The 12,436-nt window shown below is 39.5% G+C and overlaps 1 protein-coding gene across 1 annotated transcript in view; it reads right to left on the minus strand.

Moving 5' to 3' along the window:
• Window positions 1–22: 22 nt before the first annotated feature.
• Window positions 23–12,436, minus strand: part of IGSF10 (immunoglobulin superfamily member 10) — a 27,873-nt gene continuing 15,459 nt past the window's right edge. The window contains exons 6-7 of the mRNA XM_044667632.1: window positions 11,101–12,001; window positions 23–3,076 (exon numbers count right to left, since the gene is read on the minus strand). Of these exons, the coding sequence (XP_044523567.1) occupies window positions 1,168–3,076; window positions 11,101–12,001 (2,810 nt within the window). The 3' untranslated portion in view covers window positions 23–1,167. The remainder of the gene's footprint in view (window positions 3,077–11,100; window positions 12,002–12,436) is intronic.

Here is a 12,436-nt window from a genome sequence, read left to right on the forward strand (position 1 = left end):
TCATATGAATGCAATTCAATGAATTAAAAAAGAAAGCATTTCATCAAAAGTTGATTGAATTCTCTTTCAATTTGAAATGCAATGAAATTTCATTTGTAGCATAAAAGTCCCTCACTTAATATTTTCTCATAAAGAAAGTCTCTATTTTTTAAAGGCCATATAGCTCAGAATTCAGTGTGGCATTCTTTGGAGATAACAGGCAGCCTGGGAGAGTGGATAATAAAGTCAGGAAAATGTAGGTTCGACTCCTGTCTCTGACACCTACTTATGGCCATGTAATCATAGCAGGTCCTTCAACTTTGTATTGCAGCGCCCCGGACAACTTTGATTAGAAGTTAGAGATGAGTGGTCTATTCTAATTGATGGTGGTAGTTTCCACAGTGGGAGCTGCTTACCAGTGTACTCACTGATCTGGACCAAATATACCCACGCACACAAACATACACACTATAATTTTTCAAATCCTAAAAATGTTTCCTTGCATTTGCAATAGATTGGTGGATTATAAACACCAGTTCCTTTATTAAGTTCAGGCCCTTTTTAAATGTGAAAATCTGACTGCATTTATTGTTAAAATCCAACTATGAAGACTTTTTTTTTTATTCCCTGTGAAAGAAAATTTACAGTGTGAAAGTATAATGTGTCATGAGCAAAACTTTCAACATTTGTCTTCTGTAGGCTTTAACAAAATATTTATAAACAAACGACAAGATATTTGTACATCTGGATGGTGATTTACCGCTCATGAAAAAAACAAATCATTTTTGGTTTTCCATAATGTAGGTGCCATGCTTATAATGATACAAGATGGACACTAGGCAAGTGGGGGTAGGGGAGTAGGTCTATCCTTTACTGAAGAATTCAGGTACATTCAAGATTTATTTTATGGGAAAAATAGTTTTATTGGTCATTGTTATTTGTTGGCAAAATAAAAGTGCCTTAAGTTAAAGTTTGTTTTGAAATCCATTTGGTCATTGAAGAAATCAGTAGGAGTTCATCATGCAAGATTTTTTTCCAAGTCTTTTTTTACTTTTTTTTGCATGTCCATTGTAAATTTAATACTGTAAATGTATTTAAAATCATTTACATGCCTATGGCTGCCTTTGATTAAACTTCTTCCAAAAACAGACTCTGTCCAGATGTAAACTCTGTTGTTATTGTCTCATCTCAGATCACTTGAACATAAGTTGATGCATAATCACTCCCAAGGGGATTCTTTGCTGTGCAAGTGTACATCCCTGAATCCGAAGTCTTGGGGTTCTGAAGAATGAGCGTGCCTTGTGGGTGAAGAAGTTCACTTCCGGCCGACCTAGCTTTGTCTGCTGCAGAAAGCACTGAGTGGTCAGGCATTTCCCATGTGACTTCTGGTTTGGGTATCCCCAGAGCCACGCAGTGGAGTTGAATGGCCGCTCCGGTCAGTGTCCGTACGCTCCTTGGGGGCCGATTGGTAATCCGTGGTGGGTATGCCACGATCATGACTGGGATGGTTATCACCGCTTCCCCGATGGTGTTCTGGGCTTTACACGCGTAGCTTCCTCTGTCCTGAGGAGTGGCCTTGGGGATGACCAATGTGCCGTTTTCATGTAATATGTATTTTCCATTCATTTGAGGTCTGTCGATCATATGACCACTGGGCACTGTCCAGATGATGTTAGGCTTAGGGCTCCCATCAGACATACAGTGAAGGGTTACAGGTTCTCCAGGGATACCCTTTATCATCCCCAGCACATATGTGAGAATGACAGGTTTCTGACCAATTTCCAAAATGATTAGTTTTTCGATGTAGCCAACTTGATTTCTTGCGGTACAACGATATTTCCCTGCATCATCCCTAGTTGGCTTAATAACAATCAAGGAGCCATTTGTTCCTAGCTGATACCGGGAATGTGAGGTTCCACTAGAAAATCGTGTGCCGTTAGGTAAAAGCCAAATGATTTCTGGGGGTGGATTTCCATCAACAGAACAGTTCAATGCCAAGGGTTTCCCAGGCTGAGCCACAATTTTTTCATTAAACGGATTTCTAAATGTTGGTCGTCGTAGCATTTCTAATACCTTTAGCTGTACGACCAGAATGCTCTCCCCTCCATCATTACGAGCGATGCAAATAAAATCTGCTGTGTCAGTGAGCCTGACGTTCCTGATTTCGAGGGTGCCATTTTTGTGGACGGTGATCCTACTTCCATAATAGGGTGCCGTGAGGAAAATGTTGTCTGGCATAACCCACATTATTTGTGGCGGAGGTGTCCCTTCTGCTCGGCAGTCCAGGTATTTCTTAGAGTGCCGCACTGCTGTTGCTTTGATGACTGTCTTGTTGGAATACAGACCATTGATTAAGGGGAGCTTGGAGACAACATCCAGTCTGTAGAGCCTTGTGTCATCCCCGCTTGGATTTCGTGCAACACACATGTACTCTCCAGAATCTAGCAACTTTACCTTGCTAATAGATAATGATCCATTATCATATAACAAGAATCTGTCAGTAGAGGATGAAATCATGTCATTGGAAGGAAGCAACCAAAATATTTGGGGCCTGGGCTCCCCAATGACCTCACAGACAAGTATTGCATTTTCCCCAGCAGTCACTCTAACATAAGTCTTGTGGCTCTGTCTTATCCGAGGGGAGGCAGTGACAACTGTCAGGTGAACCTTCATTTCATCTTTCCCTAGAGTGTTCTGTGCATAACAGGTATAATCTCCCTCCTCTGCAATTCCAACCTTGTTGAAATACAAAGTTCCATTATCAAAAAGGATGTATCGCCGGGACCGTCTCCTACCATCATCTGCTTGCATGACATTGTTTATCATCGTTCCATCTGGCAGACTCCAAGATATCTCTGGCACTGGCGAGCCTGAAGCTTTGCAATCTACTTGGAAGTCCTTCCCATATAACACTTGCTTCTTGAAATGCTGCTTGTGGTCAATTTTGGCAGGTTTCATTCTCAGGCTGACTTTCATCAAAATCAGGTCATCGCCCATTTTATTTCTGGCCACACACAAATAGTCACCTGCATCTTTTTCCGTGACTGCCTCAATAAGCAAGGATCCGTTGGGATAGACATGGATCCGACTGCCCATTCTGAGGGGGGAAAAGATTAATTTTTAATGAGTAACATGGAAGGAAGAGTTGAAATTCATTATAAATAAACCTCAGTTTATGAATGTTTCAGAAATTTTGCAGCTGCTTTCATTTCTAATCTGTTTCACTAAGGGGTGTGACATAACTGCTAAAATGTTCATTTGTGGTTGTTATCGCTTCATAAAATAATCCACGTTAAATGCATTGAGATCAGTTTTTAAAAATTAAAGACATTTAGTGTTTAGTCATGGCCTCACATTTCAAAGGTATGAAGAAAATGTTATTTCTTATCTGCATTTAGAGTAAGAATTTTACCACCACCACTACCCCTCCCCTCCATAGAGAATTGGTGCCAAAAAAAAGTTCACATTCATTGAGAGAGAACTTGCTAGGAAGTTTAGAATATTAGCAACTCCTCCCAGGTACCATTTTTCAGATTTGAAAATATCTAGACTAATTTTTTCCAATGTACTTCATGCAGATGAGATGTTAGATGACTTTTATTTTGTGGTATTGCTGTGCCGCTATTTGCTTTTCTAAAGAAAATACCTTCATGTCTACCCTCCCTACAAAAAAAAAATTGTCTGTTGAGACACAGAAGAACTTCTTCTAGAACAGCTGAAGTTGCTTTATTCAGGCAGTTGCCTTTCTTAACTGCAACATGATCCCCAAAATATCATTTTGGAAGGAATAACAAAAATGAATATGAAATCCCTTTCTTATAGGCAGTGCATTACTCACAGTTCACCTGGTTTGCCACAAGATGGCACTGATGTGTTGACAAGGTGAAATTCTCATTGTTGAAATAGTGCAAAAACTAAGAAAGTAGATTTGGAATTAGAAGGGACCCTGTGGTTTAGTTGGTCCAGTTGTGTCTGTCTCTTCGTGGTCCCATTTGGGGTTTTCTTAGTAAAGATACTGTAATGGTTTGCCATTTCTTTCTCCCATTCATTTTACACATGAGGAAACTGAGGCAAACAAAGTTGAGTGATCCACCGGGGGTCACCCAGATAGTGTTTGAAGCCATATTTGAACTCAGAAGTCATTGATTCCAAGCTTTTCATTTTTTACAGAGGAGCAAACTGAAGCACAAAGAAGGAAAATTACCTGCCCAGGGTCACAAAGCTACCAAATATCAAGGAGGAATTTGAACCCTGACTTCCTTTACTCCAAATTCAGTGCCCTATATACTACAAATCTGTATTTATACCTGCTGGATTAATACACCAAGGCCTTCCAGGGGACCCACAAATGCCAATTAGATCACTTTCAGACAAGCTCAAAGCTACCATTTAAGTGGAAATGAGAATTGCCTTTTGGTAGAGCAATCTTATGCCAAATTCTTGTTTATAGCAAAAACTATTCTAAAAGATTCCAGGATGGTAAATAATTTTTTTTTATTTTTTTAATCCCTTACCTTCCGTCTTAGAGTCAATACTGTGCATTGGCTTCAAGGTAGAAGAGTGGTAAGGGTAGGCAATGAGGGTCAAGTGACTTGCCCAGGGTCACACAGCTGGGAAGTGTCTGAGGTCAGATTTGAACCCAGGACCTCCCGTCTCTAGGCCTGGCTCTCAATCCACTGAGCTACCCAGCTGCCCCCCAGTAAATAATTTTTTAAAGAACGCTGAAGTCTTTTTGTTGTTTTTATTGCTCATATCTTGATTCACTGACATTTTCTCTGTGTAGAAGACACTGTGCTCCATTGAACTCTGGGAACAATAAGAACAAGCTTAATCTCACCTCTTCTACATGTCATGACTTCCTTGAAATATCTGAGAGCCTCTCTGTGTTTTCCAAATCTTCTGTTCTCCAGGCTAAACATTCAGAGACCCTTTCACGACTCTCTACCTGGTTACTCTCCACTGAACAATCTCTAGCTTAGGCACCTAGGTAGCACAGTAGATAAAGTAGTGAGTCAGGCGTCCCGAAGACAAGTTCAAATCCAGCCTCAGATACTTCCTAGTATTTTACCTCTGATTACCTCAGGTATAAATGGGGTGGGGGGTACTAATGGCAGCAACCTTGTGATTATGAGGATCAAATGAGATGATTGTAAAGTACTTAGCACAATGCCTGACACATACTAAGCTATGTCACTATTAGTTGTTATTGTCAATACACTATTATTTGGTGTTCATTCAATACCTTTATTCATCAGGAAGGGGAAAAATTTTCCTAACAGTATTTGATGGAGTAAGAAAAACTGAATGGGAGTCGAGAAGTTATCCAAGGTCACTTAGTGGAACTGTTTGTTAAGTCCACATATGAAAACTTATATTTGGATATTTCAATGAAGGTTCAGATTGGGTCATGAGAAATCTGACACCTTGACGCGAAAGGTGTTTTGGTTATTAACTGACAAGATGGTAGAATAAAGACCATGAAAGAATTTTATATATGTCAGAAGAGGATGAATGGAATTCAATGGGGAAATCTCACATATGTACAACCTTTGCATTTTACCGCTGCCCTTGAAATAACTATTTGAGTGTAACAGCTACTATTTTTAAGCAACAGCTAAAATCTAGAAAATGCCTGACAGTCTATGAAGCAAAGAGGTTGTGCAATGGGTTAAAACCAAAAACCGATCTTTAAGTCACTTATCATTCCTGTGTGAGTTTCTCTTGCAAAGTAGCTTTTGAATATTTGTACTCTGCCAAACCTCAGCATTTTTTATCTTGCCTAAATCTGTTTCCCATCAAGTGAACATTTTAACCAGGCTATTTTGATGGCTGGTTGCCATTAGGCAAAGTTTCACCCTGTCAAATTGACTGTGGTGTCAACTGTGCGTGGAAGTGATTATTGTCAGCGAGAATTCTTGCTGCTGCTAAGGTGGCACTGGATAAAACCAGACTCCTGCTTTCTAGTAATCAAGATTCAAAATACAGCCTTTGCCTTTGGCAAAGAGAATTAGAATTGGGCAAAGGGATATCTTCAATTAATGAACAAACCACTATCTATATAGCATAAGAATAACCCTTCTAAATGATTCTTAGTTAATTTTTAAAAACCCTTTATCTTCTGTCTCAGAATCAGTCCTAAATATAGGTTCCCAGGCAGAGGAATGGTAAGGGCTAGGCAACTGGGGTTAGGTGACTTGCCCAGGATCACATATCTAGGAAGTGTCTCAGGTAAGATTTGACCTGCCTAGATCTGGCTCTATATCTGCTGATTCATTTTTAAGCAAAACAATCTATGTAGCATAGCAGTTTTGAAATAAATTCGTATAGGTATAAGTGCATAACATGTCAAAAAAGACAGCATAGTGTAGGGGGGTAGAGAGCTGGTCTGTGAGCCAGGAGGACCTGGCTTCAAGTTCTACTTATACAAACTTGCTGATGACCACCTTAACTCATTCAACTTCTGTATTTTAGGCAACTAAAGGCATGGAGATGCCAATTTGCAGCAGTAGAGGGTACCCCACTGGGAACTCCTGACACCAATGAAATCAGCAGCCCGGTATTTAGCCTGGCACATACTTGGTGCTTAATAAATGCTCTTTGACTGTTAACAGACTAACCCTATGCCAAATTGCCTGTGTGTGGCATTTTGACATAATAGAATGCAAGCCTCTGATTTTCACACCTAGGCACCTCTGATTTCATCACCATGCCACTAATTCAGCCTTGACTAACACCACCTTCTTCAGCCTCCTCTTCCCTCTGATTAGAGGACCAGAGGATGGAGTGCCAAACTCCTCCCAATATCTTCCTTTACAGAGGGCAAGACCTAGACTTTTTGGTTCACTCCACTCTGCATCTGCTCTCCTGCCTGGTTTCAACTCCATGGAGGAAGATGCCCCCAAGATGGATATCTCAAGGTCTCTCCTCTTTCCTACCTATTTTTGTGTGTTGTCTCTCTTTCCCTTCCTCCCCGCATTGGATTGTAAGTTCCTTGAGGACAGGGACTATCTTTTTTTAATTAATTGTATCCCTGGAGTATAGCACAGTACCATGTAACAGGCACTTAATGTTAACTAGGTTGAATATACATAATAAAAATAATAATACCTAACATTTATATAGCTCTTTAAGGTTTGCAAAGCACTATGCAAATTTTATATCTTTGGATCCTCACAGTAACCCTATGGGATTAAGTGCTAATGTTATCCTTATCTTACAGGTAAGGAAACCAAGGCTAGGAGAGGTTAAGTGACTTGTCATGGGTAATACTACTAGGTGTCTGAGACAGAACTTGAACTCAGGACTTCCTGACTCCAAGTTCAATGCTCTTGCTTACTATATCATCTAACAGCTCATAGCTATGTTTGTAGATATGTGTGCAAAAATAAAATGTGAGCTTGAATATTTCAGAGATATATAATTTTATAGATAACATATCATGGACTATGAATTGGAAGAGACTTCAGAGGCCATCTAGTCCAACCCATACATGAGAAGATTCACATAACATATCCAACAAGTGTCCAGCCAGCATTTGCTTAAAGAGCTCTCCTGATGAGGAGCCTATCGCCTCCCAAAACAATCCATTCTGGTTTTGGATAGGTATAATTTTTAAGAACTTTTTTTCTATTAAGAGGCAATATCATGAAGTAGAAAGTATCTGCATCTGAAAAACAGGGACCTATTTTCAAGTTTCTCCTTTGTTACTTGCTACTGTGTGCAACATTGGGCAAATCACTTGACTCCCTAGCCTTAGTTTTCTCACCTGTGATGTTGGTGAACCTTTAAGGAGTTCCAAGAGCCCAGCGAACAAATTCAAGCTGTCTGTGAGCCCAAAATTATCCAAGAGCTGAGGGAGAAAGTGCTTGCTTTGGACCCATGGACAGAGGAGTGGGGCATGCAAAAAATGTCTTTGGGCATTGGGAAGAGGGGGAAGGAACAGCTCCCAGAGTGCCAGCTGTGTACAAGTGCCACATCTTTGCCAGCAGGGAACTAGATTATCTCTATATAGGTTTCTCCTATTCTACCCTCTATTTGAGGTTAAATAACTTTCCTAGTGTCACATAGCTAGGAAGTATCTAAGCCAGATTTGAACCCAGATCCTCCCAACTCCAGGCTCTAGCCTCACACAGTAACTAGTGTGTGAGGCTAGATTTGAACTTGGCTCACCACAAATCATGTCTTAAATCTCAAATTTCTGAAGTTGATTTTTTGGATCCCACATATAATAATTTACCTTTATCCTTATCATATTTTCTTTTTATATTTAGCTCAGCATTCTAACTTCCTTACATCTTTTTTTCTATTTCATTTTATTTTTTTACTAATTAAATGTAATAACAAATTTCTACATAAGTTTGCCATTTGTATGATCCCAACTGTCTCCCTCCTTCCCCTCTCCCAGAGCTGGCAAGCAAGTCAGTCTGGGTTATACGTGTATTGTCACACAAAATATACTTCCACATTGTTCATTTTTGTAAGTGACTAATCTTATAAAACCCAAACCCCACAACATAAACCCAAATAATCAAGTGAAAAATCATAGGCTTTCATCTGCATTCCCACTTTAACAGTTCTTTCTCTGGAGGTAGATTTGCTTACATCTTTTTGATGAGAGAGTTTCTGCCACCAAATAGACCACAACATATCTATAACTTGGTAAGTGTCCTTCAGTGGTTATGGTTCCAGTGGTTGCTGTGGCTACTACTTTTTGCCCTACTTCCAAGCTGAGACTGAGATTCTCCAAATCTGACCAATCTTGACCTTGGATAAAATACTATTCCCTATGGCCATGCTTAAAGCTATTCCAAGTGGCCATGATCTAATAAGAGTTCACTCTGTTGATGTAGCCTTCAAGTATCCAGGGAGATCTTTAAAAGCAGAGAAGACTTTGGTATACATAAATAGTATATATAGAGAGATAATAAACGCTGTCAGTAACTCCAGCCTTATGACTGCCTTCTACTGAAGCTATTCTAAAGGACTGGGGCCATTCTGAAGAAAGAAACTGAATAGTGACTATAGCAACCTGATTTCCTCTTGGGTCCAATTTTGAGCTGACATGCAGAAAGCAGGAAATGATTTATGCTTCCAATTTCTAATGTGTTGTGAGAGGTGCCCAAAGATTTATAGACATTAAATGCCAGATTTAAGGTAATGATCTTTCTTAGTGTATGGGGCAAGGTAATGCTTCCATCCACCGAGGTCTGAGAATGTTGTGTAAATGCCACCTTGGAAGCCCAAATAACTAGATGAAACTTGAGCACTTTGCAAGACATAAAAGCCACATACACCTGGTTTGGGAGTAACTTTACTAATTTCTATATGCAATGCTAGGATCTGAATAACCATCTTTTTTTTTCTTCTAAGCACATTAATATGTAATATGACTTCTGCCTCATGCAAAGACCACCAGGATATACATCTGTATGAGGCAAAATGGTTAAGAAAGCATAATTTCAACTTTCAAGGCCTCTACAGCAGCATCGTACTGCTGCGACCAGGCTGTCTTTGGGTTGCCATGTTCCTACATGCCCCGCCCCCCCCATCTCTGATATTGTACTTCATCTCCTGCCCTCAGATTTTGGGTTTCTGATTGGCTAGCACTCACAATATCACCGACCAAGACCCATCTCACTGCTTGCCCCCAGGCCATCTTCAGACCATTCATCCCTCACCCCACCTCTGCTTTCCACCCCTAGCTAGGCTGTCTAGTGGATAAAGAGCTGCATCCAGGAAAGAACACGAGTTCAAATATGGCCTCAGACACTAGTTATATGGTGCTGGGCATTCATTTAACCACTGTCTCAGTTTTCTCATCTGTAAAATGGGGATAATAGAACCAACCTCCCAGGTTTGTTGTGAGGATCAAATGAGATAATGCATATAAAGTATTTTGTAAAAAGTGTGATGCAAGGGCAGCCAAGTGACTCAGTGGATGGAGAGGTAGCTTAGAGATGGGGTGTCCTGAGTTCAAATTTGACTTCAGACACTTTCTAGCTGTGTGACCTACCCCTCACTGCTCTTCTTTCCTTGGAACCAACACTTAGTATTGATTCTAAGACAGAAGGGTAAGGTGTTTAAGTGCTACATAAATACTAGTGATCACCATTATTGCTATTATTATTATTACACTTTTGTTCATTTACACACTACAAATTCACTACAGGATAGGTCTACCTAATAGAGCCTAAATTTTTTTTCTCTTCTCATTCATCCACTGATGCAGTTATCATTTTCAGCTGTTCTTGGAATGGAAGCATATGCTAGTTCCATACCAATTTAGCTATACTCATTTAATAAGAAGCCCCCTTGTTGCATCAGAAACATGATACTTTGCATTGTTTCCTTGGATGCCTTTAGAAAAGTAGCCTGTAGGGCAAAATGACAGATGTTTGAGGAGGTGTGGAAAAGTGGAGACACTAATGCACTGTTGGGGGAACTGTGAACTGGCCCAGCTATTTTGGAGAGCAATCTGGAATTATACCCAGAGAGTTATAAAACTCTATATACCTTTAGATCTGGCGATGTTATTGCTGGATCTATTTCCCAAGGAAATTTAAAAAAAGAAAAGAACTTTTATGTTCCAAAATATTGATAGCAGCTCTCTTTATGGTAGCAAAGAACTGGAAATTGAGAGGATGTCAATCAGCTGGGGAATGGCTAACCAAATGGTGGCATATGGTTGTGGTGGAATACTACTGAGTCATAAGAAGTGATGAGCAGATTTTTTTTAAAACTTGGAAAGAACTTCGTGAGATAATGAAAAGTGAAGTGAGAAGAATCGACAGAACATTACAAACAACTACAGATTTAATGTTTGAAGAATAACTTGTGAGTGTTCACCTCCATAGAATGAACCAAGAAGTGAAAACATGAAAGAAATAATCTATAGATCCACATCTATTTGTTGGATGATGCCTTCTATGGCTTGGGGGTGGGGGGAAGGAAGGAGCTGAGATACCTGGAAATAAATTCTATTCATAATAAAAAGGCATAACAAAAGCTAGTTTGAATTCCTTATCTATAGACTATATATGCCTTCTGAATTACAATTTTTTTCTTTTGGTAACTGTGGATTTAACTGGCTTAAATTAGAGAGTACAAAGGTTTTATATTTACCTGTGCCATTGGTCCACAATTGCCTTGGATGGTAATCTCCAGATTATTTTGGGCTTAGGTTCTCCAGTAGCTGAGCAGTTCAGTAACAATTTGTCTCCAAAGTTCAATTCAGTCAGTTTTTGGGAGGCAGTTTCTATCCTAGGAATGGTATCTCTCTCTTCTATTATTAGGTTAACTACTCTTCTCTCTGAACCAGTGGAACTGGTGGCTATACATTCATAGTTACCCCTGTCTGAAGAGGCTATATTCCGTATATAAAGGGTCCCATTTGGAAACAGGAACCACTTGGCATTTATAAATTGTAAAGGTTTCACTTCAGTGCCATCCAAAAGGACCCAGTGAACACTGGGCTGAGGGTTTCCTTGAGCTGTACAGGGCAGTTTTAAATTTTCACCCCATATTCCAGTGATAAATTGTCTCTTTTGTTCCAAGATAATTGGGGGTGCAGCAATGACTTGTATCTTAACCAGCCATGAATCCATACCAGCAGGGTTATTGGCCATGCAGGTATAAATTCCACGGTCATAAACAGTGAGTGTGCTGATGACCAAAGTCCCATCAGGCTTCACCAAAGCTTGGTTATTTCCTTGAAAGGATTCTGAAACCATTGTTTGATTTGCCAGAATCCAGGAAATTTTAGGGGTAGGCCTTCCTTCAGCTCTACATTTTACTTCCACAGAACTACCAGAATGAGCAGTAATTTCCTTTGTTCGACCTTCCAGGATCCTAGGAGGATAGGCTATCACTGACAAAGTGACATGAAGTCTATCAGATCCATGCTGATTGGCAGCCACACACAGGTACTGTCCACGGTCCTGAATGTTCACATTCTGAATGAAGAGAGTACCATTAGAGAATACTTCAAATCTGCTCTCCTGTGTTTCTTCAGATAAAACAGTTCCTGATAAGGATAAAAAGAAAAACACTTTGAGCTATGGGACATCCAAGTCTGGTAACTGTGTTTTGTGTAAAGAAGGAATTTTAAAAGGAAAGTTAACTTTCCTTTAACACAACCAAAAGAAAAATGACTTTCAGTCAAGATACTTATAATGAATGTATTTTAAATGAAGATTAACTTAGATAGTTATAGATTAGTCAAGGAATTACATAGGTTTTTTTTCCAAATTATTTACCATAATTTTTTCATTTAGAATTTTCCCTTTGGGGAACATATATTTTAATGTATCTCATTCTCTCTTTGTTTCTAGTTTTTTACAAATATTTTTAATTTTTCCATATCAATTATAGACTAGTCTTTTCAGCACATGAAGATGGCCATAACAATAGAATATTGGTGTTATCTACTTAAAGAAGATAGACTTATGGATAGTTTTTC

This window comes from Gracilinanus agilis, chromosome 3, assembly GCF_016433145.1.
Source record: "Gracilinanus agilis isolate LMUSP501 chromosome 3, AgileGrace, whole genome shotgun sequence".
Lineage (NCBI taxonomy): Eukaryota > Metazoa > Chordata > Mammalia > Didelphimorphia > Didelphidae > Gracilinanus > Gracilinanus agilis.